General features: G+C 40.5%; 2 protein-coding genes across 20 annotated transcripts in view; one reads left to right on the forward strand and one right to left on the reverse strand.

Moving 5' to 3' along the window:
* Positions 1–27,312, forward strand: part of ST3GAL6 (ST3 beta-galactoside alpha-2,3-sialyltransferase 6) — an 89,602-nt gene that overhangs the window by 60,237 nt on the left and 2,053 nt on the right. For 13 of the 18 annotated variants that reach the window (XM_061194060.1, XM_061194064.1, XM_061194058.1 and 10 more), the window contains 5 exons: positions 9,577–9,672; positions 12,667–12,853; positions 12,960–13,097; positions 17,647–17,799; positions 18,827–22,282. In XM_061194060.1, the coding sequence (XP_061050043.1) occupies positions 9,577–9,672; positions 12,667–12,853; positions 12,960–13,097; positions 17,647–17,799; positions 18,827–18,913 (661 nt within the window). In that variant the 3' untranslated portion in view covers positions 18,914–22,282. Of the gene's footprint in view, positions 1–9,576; positions 9,673–12,666; positions 12,854–12,959; positions 13,098–17,646; positions 17,800–18,826; positions 22,289–27,312 lie in introns of those variants that run through there. The other 5 variants (XR_009701335.1, XM_061194054.1, XM_061194053.1 and 2 more) reach the window with 5 other exon arrangements.
* The window catches only part of DCBLD2 (discoidin, CUB and LCCL domain containing 2), a 99,169-nt gene continuing 92,964 nt past the window's right edge, over positions 21,108–27,312 (reverse strand). For both annotated transcript variants that reach the window (XM_061194051.1, XM_061194052.1), the window contains exons 15-16: positions 25,712–25,849; positions 21,108–24,994 (exon numbers count right to left, since the gene is read on the reverse strand). In XM_061194051.1, coding sequence (XP_061050034.1) covers positions 24,525–24,994; positions 25,712–25,849 — 608 coding nt within the window. In that variant the 3' untranslated portion in view covers positions 21,108–24,524. The remainder of the gene's footprint in view (positions 24,995–25,711; positions 25,850–27,312) is intronic.

Raw genomic sequence — 27,312 nt, forward strand, 5'->3', positions numbered from 1 at the left:
CTGAGGGCCAGACCCAAAAGCACAGTAGAGTCACAGAGAGGGTCAGAGGCAGGAAGGATGGAGATCGTTAGTCCAGTCCCCTCATTTTAAACATGAGAGGACTGAGGTCCATAGAGGTTAAGAGGTCTCCAGACTTCCACTCTTCTCCAGTTCCTCCCTTTGCATTTAACCAGCAGTGCAAAAACAGAAGACTCCACAATTAAATGTCTTAGACTGAGTGTCATCTGAAGAGGTAAGGGGAAGAGAATTCTGGAACTGTGAATTCTTTTGGGTATATTCTTTAGGATTTCCAGGGCTATAAATCGCACCCCCCCCCCCCCCATTATGTAATGTGGCTTCTGCCTTTGTCCTTAACCTCAAACCATATTTAGTACTTTCACAGGGCTAAACTAAAACATCTCCAGGGTACATGTGTAAATTCACCGAAACAGATGTACCTTAAATAGGGGTTTTCGTTTGTTTGTTTTTTGTGGGGGTTTTTTTGCCTCTTAAAGATAAATGATCTGGATAGAATCTTCTCCGAATAGATACTACTGAAAAAGTTTCCTTTTCTCAACTGTCTTCCTGAAGATTATGCACAGTAAATATGCCAGTTGGCCTTCTCTGTAATTTGCCGCTGAGCCAGAGGATCCTAAGTACGGGAAAAAGAAAAAGTCTCAAAGAAATGGTGACAAATCATTTTTTTTTCTTGTTCAGGTGAAATTCACACAACATAAAATGAAGCGTTTGAAAGAGAACAATTCAGTGGCACTGAGTACATTCACAGTATTGTGCAACCACCTTCTCTAGCTAGTTCCAAAAAGACAAACCATTTAAAAACAATGATTAATCTTTTCGTGTTTGTTTTCTTTTCCATGTTCCTCCTTTTATGGGAATACTCAAACTAGCCGTCTGACCAGAACTTCGGCAGCAGAGGAGCGATGCTAAGGATAGAAAAGGATAGCTTAGAAAAGTTTGTTTTTATTCTTTTGTCGGGGAGAGGGGAGGGCAGGTGGTGGGCACGGGCCATCTGAAATAGAGGGGCGGTACTGGTGAAAAGTTGCTAGAGTCAGCGGGTCAGGCGTAACTGCTCTGGGACCTTGGGCAAGTTTCGGAGTTTCTGAACCTTGGTTTTACAAAAGAGGAGGTGGATCTGTATATGCACATTATACCGATGTCAGCTTTACTAGTTAATAAAGTTAAGTTAATAAGTTAAGTCAGTGTAACCAGTGGAAGAAACTGGGTGAAGGTTACACAGGACTTCTCAGTACTATTTTTGCAACTTCCTGTGAATCTAGAATTATTTCAAAATAGAAAGCTTAAATTGAAAACATATGACCACGTGAAACTTGTGCACGAATGTTCATAGCAGCATCGTTCATAATAGCCCCAGAGTGGAAACAACCAAATGTCCAGCAACTGCTCAATGGATAAATTAAAGGCATAGCCATACAATGGAATGTAATTCAGCCATACAAAGCAACGCAGTACTGATTCCTGCTAGAGCATGAGTGAATCTTGAAAACATTTTGCTCAGTGAAAGCAGTCAGTCACAGAAGATCACATATTGTATGACTCCATTTATATGAAATGGCCAGGATAGACGAATCTATAGAGATAGAAAGTGGATTAGTTGTGCCACAGACAGGGGTTGGGATGGGGGTGGAAATGGAGAGTGACCGCCACTGGCTGTGGGGTGTCGTTGTCGGGTGATGAAAACGTTCTGGATTGGATAATGGTGATTGTGGCGCAGCTTTGCGAATATGCTAAAACCTGCTGAATTTTATTATTTAAATGGGTGAATTTTAGGGCATGTGAATTATATTTCAATTTTAAAAAAAGCTTTTAAAAAGGAGGGGGGATGGTTGAGGTGCCCTCTAGATTCCTTTCTAGCCACTTTGTTCAGAGGGCACCATGATGCCACACCTAGAACAAACGGTTTGGAGAGACACACCTCTAGTTCTCTTGCCATCGTTTCCCTACGCTGTCGCTGTTGATTTCTCAGGACTCGGTTCCTTGTTAATCTCCAAAGCACAGCTCACACAATGTGGCAGTGCTTTTTTATAAACTTCACTAGTGATTGAGGATATTTTAAGGGAATTGCATCACAGAGAAAGAATACTTAAAATGTGCCCATGTTATGAGGTCCTGACCCTTCCTGGCTGTGTGTGGAGCTCTGTAGCACCAGCTTGCACCCTGGTCCTGGGGATTGCTGCTTTCTCCTCAGTGGAAGCACATCCTCCCACAGCCAGAGCAGCGAAATCCTGGGTCACAAAATCTCTGCTCTCGCTTAAAATACAGGAACCAGCTCTCCACCCCCGGCCATCACCATTGCATTCCGCAAGCCCGCCAGATTCTGTGAAGAGTGCTTGAGTCCTGCATAGGTGGTTATAGAGTAACTAAACATAAATATCTTACTTAATGGAAGCACCTGTGTTAAGTCAGTTTGCTTGCTAAATGGATGGGGATTTGCGAAGGCTGCCTAGTTGCTCACCCAGGCAGAATCCATTATGTCAGCAGCAGGAGAGCCAGGTTACATTGGCAACCAGCCAGGGTGGGAGCATGGTCTTTGACAACTTAAGACGTCAGCAGTGTATTTATTAAAAAGAGCCCAAGCTCTATAAGGGATATCAGTGTCTGCATCACTGCTCTGGCCATCCTCCTGCTTTGCAGTTTCTTTACATGGCAGCATTTTCAGCCAGGAGGAGGACTTGAGGGTGAGGGGAGGTTGTGATTCTACATCAACAAAGTAGTCATTTGTGGCAGAGAGAAACACATACGTGTTCTGTAGCAACTGCTGTGGTCAGATGTTGTATAGAGAGAGATACAGAACCCATGGTACACATGACGGAGGAACTGACAGATGGCTCTGTGCGACATAGGTTAACAACATTTGAGACCTCAGTGATTCCCTTACTTTGTAAAAGGGCTTGCTGAGATCCAAGAGGTTAGGTCATGAGGCCAGGGTCCCAGAGGTGCTGAGTAGGAGAGCCACAGCTAGCAGTGAGGTCTCCACCCCGGTCCAATGCACAGGGTTTTAGGATCTCCGGGGCTGCAAGTAGCACTATTCCTAACTAAGTGTGATTTGAACTAAGTGGATGTTTATCATCTCCCATATCACACAAATGTGTAGATTCAGGTGTATAGAATCAGGTTTGTGGATCTAGCTCACAGGGCAGGCCACGTATGGCTGCACAGACTGGATTTCACAAACCGAGGGAGTGCCGAGGTACTGGGTACCACCTGCACGTCTGTATGGATTGGCTCCAGTTATGGGATTGAATTAGTGGCTCAGTAATGTCAGGGCAGCTTCTTGGTGGCTCTCTCTGGCTTTCCCTCTTAGGTGCAAGATGACTACAGCCGCCCTAACCTTGTTATCACATGTCAGTATCTAAGCAGAAAGGACGGGTAGATAAAATCAGTGTTCTGCTCAAACCATTCTCTTCCTGGGGGTAAAATCTTTTCCAGGGCATTTAACAGACTTCCTTAATATCTTATTGCCCAGGGATGGTTCATGTGACCACATCTAAACCAACCATTGGCACAGGAATACACTCACCACTGTTAGGCTTGTGAAAGCAGGGCTCTGCCAGCAAAGGTACAAGGGGTAATGGGTGCTGGGAATATGACGAGTGGGATCTGCCAGAGATTGCTACATTGAAGATGGAGTGATACATTTTAATATATACTATGCTGCTGAAAGGAGTCATACAGCACTTAGAAAAGAAGACAGATCACAGATCACTGGAAGTGGGCAGTTCAAGTTTACTTTCTCTATATTGATGATGATGTTTCACTCTGCATAGGCCAGTAACTCTTCTGGATCTGCCTGACTTGATGAGAAACACGGCTTTCACCTAGGGGAAGTGTGACCTCTTACCATTACTATTTCAGCAGCTTTCCAGATTTTCCATTAACAGGTTCAGGCACTCTGGAATGATCTTGTGTTCTGGGTGAGCAATTTGAGGCACATGGATTTCCCTACCTGTTTCCAGAGTGGAGGAAGGAAGAACAGCTACCTGTTTCTCCAGCTACAAAGTCACACCTAAAGTCACAACCAAATCAGTTTCTAAAATGCACAACCTGTGAATCAGGAAGTTTTAGATTGGAGGATGCAGAAATACAAATATATTTATAAGTAAAATATAAATATAAATAAATATAAAATTTTAGATTAGAGGTTGCAGAAATATATTCTTGCCCATTAGGGATTCACAATTCACTGCAGCTGTTTGTGAATGAGAGTTGTGTTAATTAAATACCTTGAAGTTATACAGTCACCCAAAGGACACTGGAAGTTATTGATTCACACTAGGGAAACAGGGGAAGCCAGGAGCCCAGGCCAGGTGGATGAAGCCAAGGAGAGGATGAATCACTCCTTTGGTAATATGGGGGTACCTGCTGTGGAGGGAGGGAAGCAGTGAATTACAAGGTATGTGGTTCAGACCGTGGATCTGTTCCATTTCACATTTTCCAGCATCATGGGGGCACTGTGAATACCAGCGGCAGAGAAGATGTTATTGCCTAAGAGTAGTCTTAGGCACACCCCTAGAGGAGTTTCTAGTGTCATGTATGATATTCAGAAAAATGTGTGGATCTTTGCAATATCCCTTGCCAAGAGGAAAAGTAAAATTTCATTGACGAGATTTCCTTTTAAAGGCATCAGCAAACTTTTCCTGTGGTGAAGGGCCCTCCCCTTTCCACCTGCCCCCTACAAAGCTGACAGAGAAAAAAACAAAGTGAAATTTAAAAAATGCGGTGACCATGGAACTGTAAAGCATCTTTGGAACTGGAGTTCTCTTGAGTGAGGCAGTGTCCATATGATTTCTCTCCATTCTTCCCAAGCGGGAGGAGGCTGGGGAGGCTGAGTAGAAGGAATGACCCTCTCTCTGTAACCAGTCCTTGGGGCTCCTGTGAAACAGATCTGCTTGCACCCTTAACTCCCCCTTTTCTTTTGGCTGGAAGGCTTGTTAGGGTTTGTGAGAGGAGGCTCAGGACCTTGAGTTTGAGAGGGGACCAGGGATGTGACCTGAGTATGACAGATGGTAGCTTCTTGTATTGCGATGCTCTTTTGGCCACACGTGATCTGGGGCTTGATTACCAACTGTAATCCCGCCTGATACAGATAACACTGAGGGAAACTTCTGGCTGAGTGTTTATGGAACTGGCTGTGTCTGGGACTGAGCTGAGTTCCCTCTTTCTGGGGTCAACTTCAGAGATTAGGCCTGTGGGGCAGGAGTCCTTTGTGGAGGTTCCAAGATAAGAACTCTGGGGACACACGGTGGTGGCCTGTGCTCCTGGCCCCGCCCCGGCATGTTCGGTGGTATTGGAGTCAGGCAAGCCTGCTTCAGGCTGGGGACCCCAGTCCAGGATGGTTGCTGGGAGGGGAGTGGCCTCCAGCCTTCTCTGAAGGGAGAGGGTTAGTCTACATGCCATAAATTACAGATATTCCTCCTTCACCTCCACACAGGTGACCTCACAGGAGCAGAGCTGTTATTTCCATCCTGTCCGTTCCTAGCCACTCACTCCCTGGTGCCCAGCCTCACTTAGCGTTCTGGTAGGGAGATGGAGCAGGGAGGTTCAGCCTCTGATTTTGCATCAAACTGGCTGTGAGGTCATGGAAGGAGGAACCACGCAAGCTGTGTGCGTGGGAATTGCTCCCTGCTGTACAGTCCTCGTGGGCTAGGTCTGCTCAGGAGGATGGCCGCAGACCCAGAGAGAAAAGAGTTTTGAAGTTGACCAGCATCCCCATCGTCTCCATGCCACCTGGCTGCAGAGCACCGTGGACAGAGTAGCTTCCTGGAATTGGGATTTACGTCAAACTTGTATATAAGAGCACCTAGAAATGTTACTTTCATAGTTAAAGACAAGCAGACTTAGGAAAGAAACTTCTCTAAAACACATTGTGACATGTCCATCATAGGAGGTCTGGGGGTACAGACTCAAGGAGGGCCTGATGGACGATTGCCCACCAGCCCCCATCAGTACCATCTGTGAAACCCTGGATCTTCTTGTTTTTGTAACAAAGTAGACACTGATTATGCATGACTCTTTAGAATTTGGGAGCTGAAAGTCTCAAAACATTAAAAAAAAGTGTTTTTAAAAAGTTTAAGGTATAAAAACATCAAGCAAATAGATGAACTAAACAAATTCTAAATAAAAAAGGGAAATTTACATGTGTAGGAATGTGTATCCTGTCTCTCCTTAACCTGAGAGGACCAACTCCTGGCTCCTTTCATAGTTCCTGTATTGCTGTGTTCTCTACGTTTAAATATTCTACAGCATTTGTGCAATTTTGCTACTGATTAATTTCCTAAGAGCCTTACGGTCTGGAGTTCATCTGGTCTGCTGATTTCATGGTTCTTAGAGAAACAGTTTTTTCCTCATACTTCCATGTCATGAGGGCCCTGCAAGGACAGTCTCAACAGCCTTCTCCTCTGTAGTTTTGTCCCCAAGAGGAGAAGGACATGATCTGTTTTGTCATTTCTCCAGGCCTGGCCGAGTGGTGGTGAGAGCTTGGAGTTGGATGGGCCAGGCCATTTTTTTAAAATTAATTTTTATTGGAGTATAGTTGATTTACAATGTTGTGTTAGTTTCAGGTATACAGCAAAGTGAATCAGTTATACATAGACATATATCCACTCTTTTTTAGATTCTTTTCCCATATAGGTCATTACAGAGTATTGAGTAGAGTTCCCTGTGCTGTACAGTAGGTTCTTATTAGTTATCTATTTTATATGTAGTAGTGTGTATATGTCAATCCCAATCTCCCAATTTATCCCTTCCCTGCCCCTCTCCCCCTTGGTAACCATAAGTTTGTTTTCTACAGCTATGACTCTTTTTCTGTGTTATAAATAGGTTCATTTGTACCACTTTTTTAGATCCCACATATAAGTGATATCATATGATATTTTTGTCTTTCTCTGTCTGACTTACTTCACTCAGTATGACAATCTGTAGGTCCATCATGTTGCTGCAAATGGCATCATTTCATTCTTTTCTATGGCTGAGTAATATTCCATTTTGTGTGTGTGTGTGTGTGTGTGTGTGTGTGTATACCACGTCGTCTTTATCCATTCCTCCATTGATGGTTGCTTCCATGTCCTGGCTATTGTAAATAGTGCTGCAGTTAACACTAGGGTACATGCATATTTTTGAATTTTGATTTTCTCTGGATATATGCCCAGGAGTGGGATTGCTGGATCATATGGTAGCTCTGTTTTAAGTTTTTTAAGGAACATCCATACTGTTCTCCATAGTGGCTGCACCAATTTATATTCCCACCAACAGTGTAGGAGGCTTTCCTTTCCTCCACACCCTCTCCAGCATTTATTGTTTGTAGATGTTTTGATGATGGCCATTCTGACCGGTGTGAGGTGATACCTCATTGTAGTTTTGATTGGCATTTCTCTAATAATTAGCAACGTTGAGCATCTTTTCACGTGCCTCTTGGCCATCTGCATGTCTTCTTTGGAGAAATGTCTATTTAGATCTTCTGCTCATTTGATTGGGTTGTTTGTTTTTTCCATATTGAGATGCATGAGCTGTTTATTTTGGAGATTAATCCCTTGTCAGTCGCTTCATTTGCAAATATTTTCTCCCATTCTGTGGGTTGTCTTTTTGTTTACGGTTTCCTTTGCTGTGCAAAAGCTTTTAAGTTTAATTAGGTCCCATTTGTTTATTTTTGTTTTTATTTTCATTAGGAGGTGGATCAAAAAAAGACCTTCCTGGGATTTGTGTCAGAGAATGTTCTGCCTATGTTTTCCTCTAAGAGTTTTACAGTATCTGGTCTTACACTTAGGTCTTTAATCCATTTTGAGTTTATTTTTGTGTATGGTGGTAGAGAATGTTCTGATTTCATTGTTTCACATGTAGCTGTCCAGTTTTCCCAGCACCACTTATTGAAGAGGCTGTCTTTTCTCCATTGTATATTGTTGTCTCCTTTGTCATAGATTAGGTGACCATAGGTGCGTGGGTTTATCTCTGGACTTTCTATTCTGTTCCACTGACCTATATTTCTTTTTTTGTGCCAGTACCATACTGTTTGGATTACTGTAACTTCGTAGTATAGTTTGAAGTCACGGAGCCTGATACCTCCAGCTCCGTTTTTCTTTCTCAAGATTGCTCTGGCTATTCAGGGTCTTTTGTGTTTTCATACAAATTGTAAAATTTTTTGTTCTGATTCTGTGGAAAATGCTATTGATAATTTGATAGGGATTGCGTTGAATCTGTAGATTGCTTTGGGTAGTATAGTCATTTTCACATTATTGATTCTTCCAGTCCAAGAACATGGTATATCTCTCCATCTGTTTGTGTCATCTTTGATTTCTTTCATCAGTGTCTTATAGTTTTCTGAGTACAGGTTTTTTGCCTCCTTAGGTAGGTTTATTCCTAGGTATTATGTTCTTTTCTTTTGCAATGGTAAATGGGATTGTTTCCTTAATTTCTCTTTTGGCTCTTTCGTTGTTACTGTATAGGAATGCAAGAGATTTCTGTGTGGTAATTTTATATGCTGCAACTTTACCAAATTTATTGATGAGCTCTAGTAGTTTTCTGGTAGCATCTTTAGGATTTTCTATGTATAGTATCACGTCATCTGCAAACAGTGACAGTTTTACTTCTTTCTAATTTGGATTCCTTTTATCTCTTTTTCTTTTCTGATTGCCATGGCTAGGACTTCCAAAACTATGTTGAATAAAAGTGGTGAGAGTGGACATCCTTGTCTTGATCCTGGTCTTAGAGGAAATGCTTTCAGTGTTTCACCATTAAGAATGATGTTTGCTGTGGGTTTGTCATGTATGGCTTGTATTATGTTGAGGGCCAGGCCACGTTGGCTGAGAGCTGAACAGTAGATAATCCACTGGCCTAGGCTGATTCCGGCCAGCAACAGGAAGTCCCACTTCATGTCCTACTTTAAAGCTCTTTGCCAGGAACACACAGTAAACTTTTCATTTGTATTGGCTCAGCTCCAAGAACAAGTACCTGTTTGGGGAATTGAAGTGAGCACGGGCAGGTACAAGGAAGCTGCACTTTGCCAACCAGATTCTATACTGTCTGTCTCCAAACTTATAAGACGCAGCAATAACCCAGAGCTGGAATCTCAGGGGAATGGGTAATGCTGATGGAAAATACATACACATCTAATATGAAACACACTTGTATCAATATTAACATGCAGAATCCTATATTGAGGGGTATTTTTGTAGTCCAAAGGTCTGGACTCAATCCTAGTTTTACCTCTTTGGAGTATGACTTTGAAATGTCACCTAACAGGTTTTTGAATCTTTCTTCATTTGTAAAATGGGAATATCAGGCTTACTTATCTCAGTGGGTGGTTATGAGAATCAAATGAGGGGATGTGTATGAACTGATACGCCTTAATAGTTGCTAACGATGATATACTTCCTATGGAATGTTATTTCTTGAATTTTATATCTTTCTAATACATCCCTAGACCTGTAAGTTACAACTGGTTCTTTTTCTACTTGTGCAACAAGTGAAATCTTGTATTGGGTTCCTCAAAGTATGAATGGGTTCTTGGAATCACCCAGTTTTGTAAAAGATGGCTCAATCTCTCTCTTGTCATTTGCCCAACAGTGTGCCATGTAAAAAATGTGTGGTGGTTGGTAATGGAGGAGTTTTGAAGAATAAGACGTTAGGAGAAAAAATTGACTCCTATGATGTAATAATAAGGTAAATATATCTTCTATTTGCTAACCTGGAATTGTTTCAAAAGAATCTAGTTTCCTGCTTTAGTACCACTGTGTTTTAAAAGGAAGTAGAGTTGCTGTAGTATGTTTAAGTACATTACACATTACTCGAGTTGTTGGCTGGAGTAGGCCTAGATTTCAGGTCATTTATTTAGCAAATATTTATGAAATCCCCTTAATATGCCAGGCACAGTTCTAGCTCTAGTTCTAGCACAGTTCTAGGGGGATATAGCAGGGAAAAAGAATAATGTTCTTGCTCCCCGAGGAGCTTACATTCTAACGAGGGGAAGAAAACAGTAATTAAACAAAGAAATGTAGTAATAAATGCCGTGCAAACAATTAAAACATGTGTGATAGAGAATGACTGAGTGGCTATTTTTGAATTGATGACTGTTTTGAAGGGGAGACATCTAAACTGGACCTAAGACCACACAGTACCGGCCATACGAAGACTAGGGAATACAGACAGAGAGGATGTTTACTGCAGGTCTTCAGGAGGGTATGATGCTAGGTTTAAGAGCAGCAGCAAGAAAACCAGTGAGGTTGGAGGGCAGCAGGCTGGGGAGGTGGTGCAATTGGCAGCTGAAGAGGTAGGTAAGGAGCAGGCCGTGTAGGACTTTGTAAACTACGATTAGAGCTTGCGTTTTATTTTAAGTATAACAGAAAACTTTTGAAAATTGTTAAGCAAGAGAGCAACTCTTATCTGGTTATGTCTTTAAAATACCCTGGTGATGGCATGGACAATGAAACAGGAAGGACAAGCTGTGGAAATGAAGAGGCCAGTTAGGTTGCTGCATTTGGGTAGAGAATGGTGGCTTGCAACAGGATTGTCATGGCGTGGAAGGAGATAAGGGGCTAGATTGAGGCATGTTTTAGAGGTAGAGTTATCAGGACGTTCTGATGCATTAGATGTGAGCAGAGATGAGAATAAAGGAATGCAGGATACCTCCTCCTAGGTTTTCAGCGTAAGAGATTGGCTGGATAGTGGTTGAGTTGGGGAGGACCAGGGTAGGAACAGGTTTAGAGGAGAATCAAGGTTACTGTTTGAACATACCAGGTTTGATATGCTTATTAGATTTGCAGTGGATAAGTCAAGTAGGCAGTTAGATAAACAGGTTAACATCTTCATTGCGAACAGCCTGTAAGTTGTACTTAAACCATGGACTGGGTGAGATTTCCCAGGGAGAGACAGAGAAGAGGGCCCAGGACTGAGCTTTGAAGTAGTCAAAACTTAAAGGTTGAGCAAAGAAAAAGGAGTTAAAGAGTTGGAGAGGATCTACCAGTGAGGTAGGAAGAAAGACAGGAGAAGGTGATCACAAAAGCCAAGAGATCACAGTGTTTTAAGACAGAGGGAGGTTTCAAGCATGACAAAGGCTGGTGAGAGGTCATGTGAGATAAGGACAGAGTTCATCATTGGAATGGCAAGCTGAAGCTCACTGTTACTCTTGACAGAAGAAGACTTGGAGGCACGTGCGGGGGAGAAGCCCAAGTGGGGGTGGTTTGAGGGGAGAACGACAGGTGAGAAAGTGGAGAAACCAGTAGAAGCAACTCTTTAGAGAAATTTCACTGTGGAGTTGAGAAATGAGATAGTCGCTGGAGATGATTATGGACTCAAAGGAGATTTTCTATTTTGTTTCCTTTTATAAAGATAGATTCTAAAGCATATTAGTAAACTGATGAAAATGAATAAGGAGGTTGGTGTGGTAACGAGAGAGGGGATGGGGTCCAGAACACCAGTGTGGTTATCTCTGCAGTGGAAGGGAAAGCTGGGATTGTGCTTACGGCTACCAAGAGTCCTATAGATGTAATGGTGGGGAAATGCGGACATTTCAAGTTCTATTTTCTCATTGAAAGGGTGAAGTCAGGTCATTATCCGGGATAAAGTTTGTGTGTGTTGGGAATGGCTATGAATAGTCTTCTGAAGAGTGGGAAAGCTTCACGCTGGGCAATGCATTAGGATGACTTGGCAGTTCTTGGGCGTTTTGCTGGGTTACAAGCTGAGGGTTTCTGCATAGAGTGGTCACCTTATTTTCTGTTGATTATTCATTTTGAGGAAGCTGTGAAAATTTATCCACAAAACAATGTTGAAGCACTCACAAATTTCTTTGTAATTGTCTAAAATCTGGTCACCTAGAACCACACCAGGCCCTTGTGGGAAAATGCCATTTAAAGACATTATGAAAGTCATTTCAGGTGTTATTAAGGCTGCCTTATATCACACAGTCAGTGGCAAAGGGTCAAACAGTATTTATCTCCTAGGAGACAGTGTTTTGGGAACAATGCATTCCTTTTCATAGCACACCTTCATGGTGTGTGCATAAATAGTATATGTCTAACCTTGGCTTTGAGTATCCACAAACCCAACACTGGATCCTTTGTGGTTCTTTGGTTCACGCCAGAGATAGTCATTCATTTGGTTGTGCTTGGGTATAAATATAGCAATTTTATGTTGTTACTTTATTTCAGAGCACAACAATTTTGGTGGGTTTTCAAATCACCTTAACTGTGACTCTTGCCTGTCAGTCACTGAGACACACGTCCACCTGCTACATGATTGTGTAACCCTGGGCAAGTAACTTTATCTCTATGTACATTGGGGCCCTCATCTACAGACACAAGGGGTTTTGTCTGGATGTCCTCCCAGGTCTCTTTTAGCTCGAGTATTCTGTGGTTTTATGTTCCCATTTGTTTCATTTTGTCTTCAATTTTTCTGGAGGTAAGAATGAATTATCAGTGTCCCCACAGTTAATTTTCAAACACAAATGAATGTTTCTGCCTTTGATCAAGCAGCTGTTTCACGAAAGGGAGCTATTTCCTTGGCTGTTACGTGTGAAAGATTGACGGACTGCCGTGCGGCTTTAGAGCCCTGGCTACACGGCTGACCATGTTTGTCCAGCTCTGAAAGCTCTGAGAACTGTGATGGACATGACCCGTACTGCGCTTGGTCTACATATCTTGTGTGTTTTACTACCCACAGAATGAATAATGGTCCTGTTTTAGGACATGAAGAGGAAGTTGGGAGAAGGACTACCTTCCGACTTTTTTATCCAGAATCTGTTTTTTCAGATCCCAATCACAATGATCCTAATACTACGGTGATTCTCACTGCTTTTAAGCCGCTTGATTTAAAGTGGCTGTGGGAATTGTTGACAGGTGGCAAAATAGTAAGTTGGCAAAATTGATCTGGCTTCCAATTACCTTCATTTTTTTTTTCATTAAAAAAAAGAGACAACAACAAGTTGTATTTTCTATTTTCTTACTTTATTTCAGAATACTAATGGTTTTTGGAAGAAACCAGCATTAAATCTGATCTATAAACCTTATCAAATCAGAATATTAGATCCTTTCATTATCAGAACAGCAGCTTATGAACTGCTTCATTTCCCGAAAGTGTTTCCCAAAAATCAGGTATGTATTTTCCTTTGCATAGTTTCAAACTAAAGACCTCACTGGGGTGGGATAGAGGGTCCTTGGGGCTCTTGGAAACTGGATGAGAACCACGACTCGTGAGGTGGCTTCACTCGTGTCTGGGTTAGTGAAATCACATATCTTTGGATTTTAGCTTTATGTTTTTCAGGTTGCAAGGAAAAGAACCTTAAGTGGGGTGGGGGGGGGAGTTTCTGCCATTAATTAATTAATTAATTAATTATTTTTGGCTGCTGGGTCTTTGTTGCTGCCCACGGGCTTTCTCTGGTTGCGGCGAGCGGTGGCTACCCCTCCTTGAGGTGCGTGGGCTTCTCATTGTGGTGGCTCCTCTTTGTTGCGGAGCACGGGCTCTAGGTGCGCGGCCTTCAGTAGTTGTGGCATGTGGGCTCAGTAGATGTGGCGCACAGGCTTAGTTGATCTGCGGCATGTGGGATCTTCCTGAACCAGGGCTCGATCCCGTGTCCCCTGCATTGGCAGGCGGATTCTTAACCACTGCACCACCAGAGAAGTCCCTTTTCTGCCCTTTTGGAGCCTTTCTGGGGTCTCCCTCTGCACGTCCAAGTGGCTCATCTCTCACGACCTCCGCTTCAGTGCTCTGTAGGGAGGAGAGTCTTGATGGGGGTGCTAATGGGCAGGCTGTGTGCAGAGTAGCAGGACTGGATTCTTTAATTCTTTTTAATTATTTTCTTTTTTAATTAAAAAAAATTTTTGGCTGCCTTGGGTCTTCGCTTCTGCACGTGGGCTTTCTCTAGCTGCAGCAAGCAGGGGCTACTTTTTGTTGCGGTGCGCGGGCTTCTCATTGCGGTGGCTTCTCTTGTTGCAGAGCATGAGCTCTAGGCATGTGGGCTTCAGGCGTTGCGGCACGCGGACTCTAGGGTGCATGGGCTCAGTAGCTGTGGCACGTGGGCTCTAGAGCGCAGGCTCAGTAGTTGTGGCACACGGGCTTAGTTGCTCCGCAGCATGTGGGATCCTCCCGGACCAGGGCTTGAACCCATGTCCCCTGCATTGGCAGGTGGATTCTTAACCACTGCGCCACCAGGGAAGTCCCTAATTCTTTTTAATTATAAGGAATCTCATTGACTCTGACTCTTGCAGCCCTGTTTGTCTACATTCCCTAGGGAAAAAATACTCTTTAGACCCATACAGTGGCAGGCTATGTTTTTCACTTGAAGTTTGAGTAACTGTGTAATGTGATATCTCAGCTGAAATGAGGCTTTCCTTTTTGTAATTGGGTAAAATCCAAAGAAATAAACGCATATTTTGTATCTTTTCTTCAGCATGATAAAGAAATTCTAGAATATTACATGCTTAAAATCAAACAGCTTTTACAAAGGAGTATTTTTTAAAAAAGGAAATCATCCTTCTTTTCTCTTCTCTCCATAACTCAGATTATCTCCCAAGCTTTATTGCCTTTCATATCCTTCTAGACTCTTGTCTATGCATTTACAAACACAAGTACTTTTTTTTTTAAAGTTAATTTTTATTGGAGTATAGTTGCTTTACAATGTGTTAGTTTCTGCTGTACAGCAAAGTGAATCAGTTATACCTATACATATATTCCCTCTTTTTTTGATTTCCTTCCCATTTAGGTCACCACAGAGCACTGAGTAGAGTCCCCTGTGCTATACAGTAGGTTCTCATTAGTTATCTATTTTATACATAGTAATTATATATGTCAATCCCAATGTCCCACTTCATCCCATCCCCCCTTCCCCCCTTGGTATCCATGTTTGTTCTCTACATCTGTGTCTCTATTTCTGCTTTGGGAGTAAGTTCATCTATACTATTTTTCTAGATTCCACATATAAGCTATATTATACAATATTTGTTTTTCTCTTTCTGACTTAACTTCCCTCTGTATGACAGTCTCTAGGTCCATCCATGTCTCTGCAAATAGCACTAGTTCGTTCCTTTTTATGGCCGAGTAGTATTCCACTGTATATATGTACCACATCTTCTTTATCCATTCCTCTGTTGATGGATATTTAGGTTGCTTCCATGTCCTGGCTATTGTAAATAGTGCTGCAGTGAACATTGGGGTGCATGTATTTTTTTGAATTATGGTTTTCTCCAGGTGTATGCCCAGGAGTGGGATTGGCAGTTCATATGGTAGTTCTATTTTTAGTTTTTTAAGGAACCTCCACACTGTTCTCCATAGTGGCTGTATCAATTTACATTCCCACCAACAGTGCAAGAGGGTTCCCTTTTCTCCACATCCTCTCCAGCATTTATTGTTTGCATAGACTCTTGTCTATTCATTTAGAAACACAAGCACTTTTTGTTTGTTCAGTATAATTGTGATTATACTATAGATACTGTTCTATTTCCCCTCTCCATTTAATTAACCCTTCCCCTATTTATAGACCTTTAGTTTTATGTCCAGCTTTTTTCCTCTATAGGTAATGTAGAAATGCATGTACTTACAGAGATTTTCTGCACACTTGTGTGATTTCTGTAGGAAGGACATCTGGAAGTGGAATTCCCAAGTCAAAAAGCATAAATAGTTTAAATTTAAACCCTATTTCGTAGTAATTTTGAGGGAAAAGGACAGCTTCTGAATGTATATTTTGTGACTTTTCAGCTCTTTCCTATGTGAAGTAAGATCAGATTTGTTCCTTGATTTTTGTTTTAGGTGGTGCACAGGAAGACCCTGGTCTTACTTAGAGATGATCCTAGAATTAGTTTTAAGTAGACTGAAGTTCTAGTAGGACACAGTGTCCCAGAAGCCAAGGGAGGGACACAGCTGTATTTAGAGAGGTCAGCTATGTCAGATGTGGTCCTGGAAACATGGAGGTCATATTGATATGGACAAGGATAAGAAAGAGAAAGAAAGCCTGACTGAACTGCGTTAAAGAGAGAGAACATGGGACACGAGTGAGCGGAGGCAAATCTTTAATGGAGTTTTGCTAGAAAAGAAAGCAGAGAAATGGTTGGAAGATATAGGCTCAAGGTTTTTTTTATTTTAAAGAAAGATAGATGATATGTTTGTGTGCTGAAGGGGATGATTCAATAGAGGGAAATATTGATGATGAAGAGAGAAAGGGGATGCTTGTGAAAGCGAAATTGTTGAGAAAAGAAATGTGATAAAATAAGAGTGCACGAGTGGAGAGGCTGGCCGTAGGTAGGAACAGGGACATATCATCCACATAGGAGTGAGCACTGAAAACACGGGTAAAGATGAAGGTAGATTTGGAATTGGGAAGATGATGTAGCTCTTGTCTGATCGATTCTGTTTTCTAAGAAAAATAAGGATTAAACTGACAACGTAGGAAGGAGGGTAGAGCTGTTGGATAGAAAGGTATGAAATTGTCATCTTGGAGAGTAGGAATGGAAACTTACTAGGGGAGTGAAATGTAAAATGGATGGCTAGTGGGAAGCAGCTGCATAGCACAGGGAGATCAGCTCGGTGCTTTGTGACCACCTACAGTGGTGGGATAGGGAGGGTGGGAGGGAGACGCAAGAGGGAGGAGATATGGGGATATATGTATGCATATAGCTGATTCACTCTGTTATACAGCAGAAACTAACAACATTGTAAAGCAATTATACTCCAATAAAGATGTTAAAAAAAAAAAGACAAAAAAAAAAAGGCTGTTAGGCTTTCAAACAAATTTGCTTCCTGGAGTTTATCTGATTTTATTGTGCTGCTTTGATTTTTTTCTTTTTCTCAAAATCATAATTAATCATATGTAATTTCCATGGGATCTGTAAGAAACATTTAATCAAAAGAAAATCTCCTTGAATTTTTGTATTAGTAAATTTAAGATATATCTTGTTTTTGCCTCTGAAGGCCATCCAACGAGAATGAAAACTTTGAATGCCAAGACCCTTCTGCCAAACATCTACTATAGTGTTTTTCAGGATATATGTACATGTGAAGGGGATGCTTGGTTTCTTTCTTTTTAGTTAAAATTTAGTTAAAATTATAATCAATTTAAAAACAAAATTGAGATTGTGACTTTAATCTGTATATACATCTAGAATCTTTATTTTCTAGTCAGATCATTACCATGGCAATTTGTTATTGAAGTTACTTGATTAAAGCCGTCTTTCCCTAGAGCTAAATTATCAGCATTATAAAATAGAACCATTTAAAAGCTAAATTATTTGAAGCCTTTTAGCATGATCTTATCTGTTAGTGAATTAAGCTGTCCTTACGTTTCATACATGGGTTTAACATTCTCAGGCTTTGCTTTTTCCACAAGTTGCTTGACTCAGTGTGTTTTTTAAAAACAAGGCAGCAGCATCCTTTTCCTTAAAGGCTTCATTTGATAGCTGTCTTCTGGACTAGTACTGCAGTTAAGTTTTACCTGAGAGACTTTCTAAGATTTCAGGCAACACTTTATATTCAGAGTTAGGATATTAACTGTTTGGGGCTTGAGCCTTAGGGCATGACAAGGATTTAACTGAAGTATTTCTGTCCTGATTAAATGTTCAGAAGATGCTATTTTATAAGATTAGGTCACCCAAATGTTTTGGAAACAGGTACCTTGTTTGGATTTTTTCCCTAAATTTTCATTTCCTCCCCCAGAAACCCAAACACCCAACAACAGGAATTATTGCCATTACATTGGCATTTCACGTATGTCATGAAGTTCACCTTGCTGGTTTTAAGTACAACTTTTCTGACCTCAAGAGCCCTTTGCACTACTTTGGGAATGCCACCATGTCTTTGATGAATAAGGTAATATATATATATATATATATATACCCTTTGGTATAATCTTTGATCCTTAGAGTTGCAAAGCTTATATTCTCCCTTTTCACCCTGTCATTTTACTGAGGGAACAGGTTTTGAGGGGTTGATGGCTTGATAAGGGTTTACAGAGATAGCACGTGCTGAAATTAGGACTCAGGTCCAGAGTTCTTACTACAGCAGCAGTTCCCAATCTGTTGGCCTCAGACCCTTGGGAGAAACTCATCAAACCTATATAGGGACCAAGCCTTACCCTAGATACTGTATCATATTTGCACTATTTGAATATATAGAAACCTGCTGTTTGAGATATTTCAAATTCACCTAAAAGCATGGCCATAATCATACGAATTATTTTCAGGTAGTTTTTCAGTTAAGTCGATGAGAAGGTCTGTAACATTTTAACCTCATGAAAGAATCTTCATGGTCAGAAAAGTTGTAAATCTTTATACTAGATCATTCTTCACTTGAATGGGGATTAATGGTGGTGGATTTGATCCTTAAGATTTTTTACTTTGATTAAATGGGAAGGAATTTCCTATTTTCCTAATTATAACTTAGATTAGTGGCACAGTGATAGGATTAAAATGTTACCTGTACATTTTAAATATTGAACTGTGAATGATTTGCTGTTAAGTATATGGATATATCCCATGACATGAAACCAGTCCCCTTAAATCTTCATCCCTAAATACTATATAAGCTGAAAAAGTGGTATTATTCAGGTTAGAGCTTAGCACTTTCAAATTCTGGTTTCTAGATTTATACCATAATTCAGTAGAGTAGAAGATGATGTGAGGGAGCCTCTTATGTGATGGTTTAAGTGCAAAGAGTGGGCAAGCTCTGGCATAAGAATGAGCAATGAAAAAGAAATGAGAAAGATAAGTAAGTTAAAAGTCCATGCCACTTGTTACTTGAGTTTTTAATTAAGCTTTTTAGATACAGCATATTCTGTTGCTGCTGTTGTTAACATCTTGAGATTGGGATAGATGGTGATTTTATTTTTCTTCTTTAGAATGCGTATCACAATGTGACTGCAGAGCAGCTCTTTTTGAAGGACATTATAGAAAAAAACTTTGTAATCAACTTGACTCAAGATTGACCCTACAGACACAGAAGATGATGCTAACAGTATTAGTTTTATTTTTACACTGCAATTTTTTTAGTTTATTTAAAAATATGTTGGATGTACTTGTCAAGAAATTATGTATATTAAGACTGTTGCTGCCTGGTGCTTCATAACCACCAGCTTAATTTCTGTGAATATATTTAATTTATGGAAACCAAGACATGCTAAGATATCAGGGAGAGTGAATTTTTCATTGCATTGTTTTAAAAATAAGCTAGTTTTCTGATGTGTTTTTAAAGTATCTTTTTATAGTTACTTCATCTTAGACTTTTGAAGGGATGTGACTTGCTAATAAGTAAGGGGATTTAGTTTACCACAGCAGATTTTGAATGTAACGTGACATTTTGAGTGAGAGGCTTATCTGGCTCCTGTAAATTGGTGGGGAGCTGGCATGTGGCGGTGCCTTGAATGCGGCATACTGGAACCACTTCAGGCCTCTGTATCTCTCTCTCTCTGGATGATTGTTTGGTTCCTTTTTCTACCTGAGGAACCTGACTGGAATCTTAAACCAGACCCTAAGCGTGGATGATTGATTAGGGAAATCTAAGATCATACTGGCTTAATTAAGCATTTTTTTCCTACAGTTAAGTTAAACCACGATTATGATGAGTAGTTTGGTAGAATGAAGATGTTTTTTAAGTCGACAGAAATAGGATAAATATGAAACTCTGGATGAGTAAATAACCAAAGAAAGAATGCAATTCCTAAAGTCTGGTGACTGCATTATTTTAAAGAAATAAAGTTTATACAAAGAAGCTGAACTAGGCAAGCTCAAGAAGGAGAACATTCTTAAAACGTTTTTTGCCTGGCTTAATTTATTCATTAAAATTTCGAAGTTTACTGGAAGTAAATTAGGAGAGACAAGACATGAATGAGTAAACCTTTAAGAAGAGTCAAGCTTTTTCTGGATTTAAATGGCATTTTCATGAAAAACCAATTGTCCACATGATTCAATCGCATCTTCAAATGGAAAGAAGCTTACCTAGGGTGCACCAGAGAAGAGTGTTGTGGGATGCAAACAAGCCAGTTGGACAAAAGTGGTGAGCTAGTCGTCTCCCTTTTCATTTCAATGTCTGTCTGACTGTAACCAAAGGCTATGGGGAGGGAGGGGGACAAGGGGTGAAGAGAACAGTGGAGGTTATAAGGCTGGAATCAAAAGCTGTCAGAAGAGGTAGGGGTGGAAAGAACTGGCATCTTTTGAACAATAATAATTATCACTGGGAGACAGTGATAATTATCACTGACAACTAGCCTGCATCTCTAAAGAGAGTGTATAAATAAATATTAGATCAGAAACAGAAATAAGTGACTGACTGACAGACATACTTGCAAGTGGTGTAAGGGGACAAAACTATTAGCTGATTTAACCCAGACCTAGACAACAAATATGGACTCTGTTCTGTTAACCCCAGCATATGTTTGCACCGTACCAGTCTCGTTTGATTTTGCTGATAACTTCTTTCTTTGAGGTGGAAAAGGCACAGCTGTTCAGTGTGATCTTTCCCTCATACCACACAGCCATAGGCTGCAGCTGGGCTGCTGAGTTTGGTGTAAAGTAATTCGGGCTTCAGAAAGGATGGCACTGGCTACAGAAAAAGGTCAATGTCAAAAAACCAATGGTAGGGACTTCCCTGGTGGTGCAGTGCTTAAGAAAGAATCCGCCTGCCAATGCAGGCAACACGGGTTCGAGCCCTGGTCCGGGAAGGATCCCACATGACGCAGAGCAACTAGGCCCATGTGCCACAACTACTGAGCCTGCGCTCTAGAGCCCGTGAGCCACAACTACTGAGCCTGTGCGCCACAACTACTGAAGCCCACGCGCCTAGAGTCCGTGCTCCACAACGAGAAGCCACCGCAATGAGAAGCCCGCGCACCGCAACGAAGAGTAGCCCCTGCTCGCCACAACTGGAGAAAGCCCCTGCGCAGCAACGAAGACCTAACGCAGCCAAAAATAAATAAATGAATTTACAAAAAAAAAAAAACCAAAAAACCAAACCCCCCAATGGTGGCATTTTCAAATGTTACTGTAAGTAAAGTACTATAATATTGGCCATAAAAATCTGATCTTAAAATTGAGGGATCTGGCATTTTTGCATGGTATGAGAAAGGTTACAAACCTCAAGGTTGTTTTATTTAAGCAAAAAACAAAACAAACAAAAAACCCTGAACAAGACACATATATACAATTTATTAAAAACAGATGAACACATTAAAAATCTCACTATTTATACAATCTAAATTCTAGCAACATATACAAATACTGAGTGACTACAGTACATGCCGAGGTAAGAAAAGTACATTCTGGGAGAATATCACTGACACTCAAGCCATTTTTATTTCCAATACGTATTTCAATACATGTTTTGTTTCTACCTTTCCCAGTGCCAAAAAAGAAGAGGAGGAGATGAGAAGAAACTAGTCACAAGTTGGATTAAATGAGAATTGGTGCCACAGTTGACCTAAAAGTATCCAACTCTTCCTTAGATTTTGCAGTTTAGGGACTTCAAGTTCAGAACTGAAAGGCAGAGCCAGTAGGTAATTTTTTTTTTTTTTTTTAATAAGCAGAGCTTCATTGATTTCTCTTAAGAGGGGCTGAAAAGCTTTTATTGTCCCACCTAATCTATTCATTCTTTCGAATTGTATTATCTGACATGGTGTTTCTGTAACCCTCTTGCTCTCCAGCTAACAACAATGTGGAGCCCAGGGAAAGAAGTTCAAGCTTTATCACATTCCATAGAATTACAGCCACATTCATATTTAAACGAGCTCATTTTCTGTTCCCTCCAGGGCGGGGCGGGGGGGTGGGGGGGGAGGGCAAGTGTATACATAACATCCTAATTTCAGTTACTGTATAAATCCTCTGCTCGAACCATTTCAACAGCGAATAAACCCATTGTTCAATACAAAGTGCAAACAGTGAAACGTGAACTTAAATAACTGGGCTACACCCTGCATACGCAATAGGATCTATTTAGATTTACAGCTTTCAATAAAATATAAATCAGCATTCACAATATCTTCCCTTTAACTGCCGGTTCCAAAGATCAAGTAACAGCGAAGCCAGTGTAATTTTATGAAACCTTAAGGGCCACATTTCCTGCACCACTGTCTGATTCTACTTTTATAACTGCATTAACAGGAAAGAATTTAATCCAATAAGCCACAGTGAGTTAAGTCTTTTACATGTTTCAAGCAAAGAATAAAAATTCCAAGGGAATTTTGTAAAAAATGGTTACGTTCACATTTTCAGTTGTTACTTGATTGTCTCCAAAGCTGTATATATAGCAGACATAGTAACATTAGAAAAAAAAAAAAACCCAAAACAAAACTCTAATATGAAAACATATGAATTAAAAGAAAAAGTACAAACCAGTACAACCCTTTGTATCAGGCTCAGCTCTTCATTTGGAAAGTAAAATATATAATAGTAGTAAAAACTAGGTATTTTATAAAAATTATTGGTAGTTCAAACACAGCACAGTGGCAATATATGAATCAAGTCAAAACATGCATTATTTAAGAAAACATTTGCTTCTCAAAAAAAAAAGTTCTATGGGAAAACAATCAGGTACACACAAAAATAGCAAGCATCTTTGGAAAAATGAAATAGTTACTGAAATCATTTCTCTTAAAGCTTCAAACAGGCATATGATTTGAGAAAAAGTATATTTTTGTATACTAAGGACGAATAAAAAAATAAATTGGTTTACTCTCTTCCCACCTGAAAGGGGATGACTGCATTAATACATGTGCTTTACACATTCATACGTTTTAATAAAAGTTCAACATCTGTGCTTTTTGTTTCAGATATTTTGAAACAAAATGTGTATTGGTTTTTCAGTGAATAAAATTATGCCTCAAAAGTCTGTTGGAAAAAGGAAAAGCCACTGAAAATAAGACCAACAAAATCATACAACTAGAAGGCAGGGAGGCTGTAGAAATAGGCAGTTCTGTTTTGAAGCAACGTTTTACAATACTGATTGATAGACTCACGGAAGCAAGCGAAATGAACACTGTACATCATTAGTCAAATTTAGCATATTCTGCCATCATCTGGTGGCATAGGCTAAAAGAAATGACTAGAACCTGATGGGGAAGTATATTTCAATATTAAGTCTGCAAACTAAGGTTTATATTGATTGATAGAAGAGGGGATGTCAAGTTTATATATTTTAATCATATGGTCAGCTTCTCATATCATCTTACCAGTCTAAAGACTTTTAAAGATGGTTTCCACACTAACGCTAATAAACTGCATATGGTTTCTATTTCAGTCATTTAAACTAGTTCTGGGCAAATGGTGACAAAGAAGTTGCCCAGAGGTATCAAAAACAAGACAGGAATTTTCCCTTGCTAGGATGCTGAAACATTTGTTCCCTAGGTATGATATAAAGGACTGCACCCCCTACCACATAGATGGCATAATCACACAGAGCTGAAGAATACATGCTGGGTTTACATTTCTTACAGTAGTTTACTGTGGAAAACAAGTATTTCTTTATTCGACTAAAAACAATAAATTACCTTGAGAGTCAAAGAATAATCTGTATACATAAAACCAAAGAGGACAAATTCGGTTACTTTTTTTGGCGGCGGGGCGGGGGGTGGGTAATTTATATGACTCCCGAGGAGTCATGATTTTGCCTTTCACCGTGATAAATATAAGTGGGTATTGTTTAGTGTTCACTTTTAGAAACCCTCAACTTTTCACAACTCTTCTAGGAAAAATTCCATTGCAAGTGAAGTTCGGGGTGGAGAATCTCCTTTACAGCTTTTTTAATTTGTAAAGTTGTTCCTGTTTTCACATGGAAACCTTAGGGGATCTGAAATAATGAGGTTGATAAAGCAAGCATCACCCACTGAAAAAACTCAAGCATTTATAAACACAAGAACGGGGCTGGCCACCAAGGGCCCCAGGTGGAACAAGCAAGGATGAGGCCAAGTTATGTACTATGAAACGTTAAAGCTCGTTAGACTGTCAGAAAGTGAAAAATCACTCTGCTCACTACAGGTCAGTTTCCCAGCTATAGCTCTTCCTAAGGAAAGATGGATAAGTATATATATATGACTGCAATCAAAACAAGGATTATGTCACTATTTCTTTAAAAAATTCAGAAAGCAATATAGGAATAGAAGAGGAAGAAGTCATGATAGTACCCACCTTTCACAAAGAGCAGAATTTCAAGCCATCAGACATTTTATAACAGTACCATGCGTTATTGCCAGAAAGGCTTACAGAGCCATCTCGAGTTCATCAATGTAACTGCAGCATTGGTAATAAATACTCTCAGTGATTTTTAATTTCTTTGAAGTGCATAGTAGGGAGCTTTTTCTGTATAAAATAGTGTTTTACAGTAGTAACAAACAGGATATTTGAAATTTAATAGGCAAGCAGTAACTGTGCTACAGTAACACTTTTAAAGCAAGATGGCAAGATTAGTAGTTTCCTGTACCTCGGTCATCACATTTCCCCCAACCACGTCCGTGACAGATATGTAATACGTTCTATATATTACTACCACTAATACAATTTAAAAAAGGCCATGTGCTTTAAAATGATGCTTTGTAAAAAGCAGCATCACCTTCAAAGGATTTCTTTAAAAACACCACATTCACCATCCCTCCCTGCTCCTGACAGCCCCTGTGCGGTCTGTGGCACTTGGTACACCAATTCGTCTGGGGCACTTGGAGCCGGCTTCCCACCTTTCGGCGTATCGTACTGGGCCCGGGCGGAGGAGCAGCTGTCAGTCCTGGAGAGACGAGTGCTGTATGTTCCCACTAGAGGGGGAGGTTGGTTCCCTGCAGCTTTGAAAGTGGACGCTGAGGGCAGGCCAACCGAAGCTGTGGGGTGCCCGGACATATCCATGACAATTGGGGTTGCGTACTCAGGCCCAGTAACCGGGAGTGGTTCAGCATAGGCATGATAGACTTCCTGCACAGGGGAGCTGTAAGGGTCTAGGTCAGCATAGCCTGCTTCTTTGCCTTCCTCTGGTTTAAAGGTAGATCTCTGATGGAGTGTGCCAACAATTCCTCCCACAAGTGGCTGTGCATACTCTGTGGGTATCGCAAAACACAGACAACAGAAAAGTTATCTCATTAAGGCAGGGATCCTATAATGCAGGGTGGCAGCTGCAGGTTTGCACCAAAAACAAACACCTCTTTATGGCACTTTTGTTATCAATGGAGACTGATGGATCTTCCCGCAAGAACTAACTTCAAAAATTAAAACTAAAGACGTTACCACCCTATATCTCATGGTAATAAGTCGATGTGCCAGAAAGCTTCATTCATGGAAGTCTGCATAAAGAGTGTATATGTTCTTCAGATTTATAGATAGTATTTCATTGGAAAATAAATATTCCATTACTGAAATAATCTTCGTCTTGGAAAATAATTTCATAGATTTTTTTTTTCTTTTTCAAATATTAGTAAATGTTTAAAATATATTCTAGGTTAATAGGATAAATACTGTGAGGCCACTGTGTCTTTCCTGCTCTCCTTTTAAAAATCCCCAAACGCCCAATAAAACCAAATGAAATTTCAGGTAAGCAGACGAAATGCCCAAAGTTTTCAGAAATGAGTACCCCAGTTTTATGGATAGAACATCTAAGACACAGAAATGACTCTCTCGAGGTCTTTTTAAAAAGTGGTTCTATATTTGGAAACTAGCTCATCTCCTATACCTGAAACAGATAAAAGGCACTGCAAATCTCACAGCACTTTACAGCGTGTGCAGCAGCTTCTCCTTCCCATGGTGGCTGCACTAGTTACCTGCAGAGTCAGCCTGCAGCACCGTGGTGACTTCTCTAGGACTCAGGTGATTCACTTCACTACTGCTGTAGCGAACTGGGGTTTCCTCGTGCTCCACTGATTTGGCAGGAAGAAACTGCTTCATTCCTTTCCACCAACCTTCATTGTGATCGTAAGCAAAAGAGACCATTACAGAGAAAGCTATGTTTGAAATGATAACAGTATATGAAGGGAGAAATCCTGTTGCATTTAAGCCATTTCTATAACAAATATTTATACAAACCAGCCTTTGTGTTCAAGGTTTTTTGGTTTCTTTGGTTGTTGTTGTTTTGTTTTTTTGTTCTGGTGGTAAAATACACACCACATAAAATTTCCTATCTTAACCATTTTTTTTTGGCCGCGCTGCACGGCTTGCAGGATCTCAGTTCCCCGACCGGGGACGGAACCGGGGCCACAGCAGTGAAAGCCTGGAGTCCTAACCACTAGGCCGCCAGGGAACGCCCTGAACCATTTTCAATCAAACAGCTCAGTGTTATTAAACACACATTCACATTGTTGTGCAACCCTCCCCACCGTCCATCTCCAGAACTTTCTTCGTCTTGTGAAACTGAAATTCCATACCTATTAAACCGTAATTCCTGATTCTTCCCCTCAGCCCCTGGCGAGCACCACTCTACTTTCTGTCTTTATAATTTTGAGTACTCTTAAGTACCTCGTATGAATGGAATCATATGCTACTTTTCTTTTTGCGACTGGCTTATTTCATTTAGCATAATCGCCTCAAGATTCATCCACGATGTAGTATATATTGCAGAATTTCCTTCCTTTTTAAGGCTTAATATTCCATTTTATGTGTATAACCACATTTTGCTTATCCATTTATTGGTGGATAGACACTTGGATTGCTTCCATGTTTTAACTATTCTGAATAACGCTGCTATGACATGGATGTAAAAGTATCTTTTCAAGACTCTGCTTTCAATGCTTTTGGGTATATACCTAGAAGTGGACTTGCTGGTTCATATGGTAATTCTATTTTTAATTTTTTGAGGAACTGACAAAAAATTCTGTTTTCCACAGAAGCTGTACCATTTTACATTCCCACCAACAGTGCACAAGGGTTCCAGTTTCTCCACATTCTTGCCAACACTTGCTGTTTTCTGTTTCTTCCTATTCTCTATTTTGTTCCTCTCTTCTCTAATCTTTATTATTTCCTTCTTCCCAATAGCTTTGGGGGTTTAGTTTATTCTTCTTTTTCTGGTTCCTTAAGTTGTTCAAACTTATTTTTTGCTTTGATAAGACTATCCAGTGCAAAGCAGGACACGGTAGAAATCTCTATCAAAAGCATATACTGAAGCAAATCACTGCAGCCAGATATAGTTTGTTATAGCAGTGGTCTTTAATAAGTTTTAATAAGTTTAAAAAATTCTAAGATCAACCCTGCAGGGGGACGACGGTGAGACGTAGCAGCCCAAGAGCTGCCCCCATCACTGCTCTTTTCTACCCTAGTCACAGTGAACTCTTTTGACTCCTAACAGTCATTCCAGTGGTGAGACTGGGAAGTGGGAGACCCGCCCGCAGAAGGCCCCTGGTGTCACCTGCAGCAACCTGCCACCTGCCAC

This window comes from Eubalaena glacialis, chromosome 6, assembly GCF_028564815.1.
Source record: "Eubalaena glacialis isolate mEubGla1 chromosome 6, mEubGla1.1.hap2.+ XY, whole genome shotgun sequence".
Taxonomy (NCBI): domain Eukaryota; kingdom Metazoa; phylum Chordata; class Mammalia; order Artiodactyla; family Balaenidae; genus Eubalaena; species Eubalaena glacialis.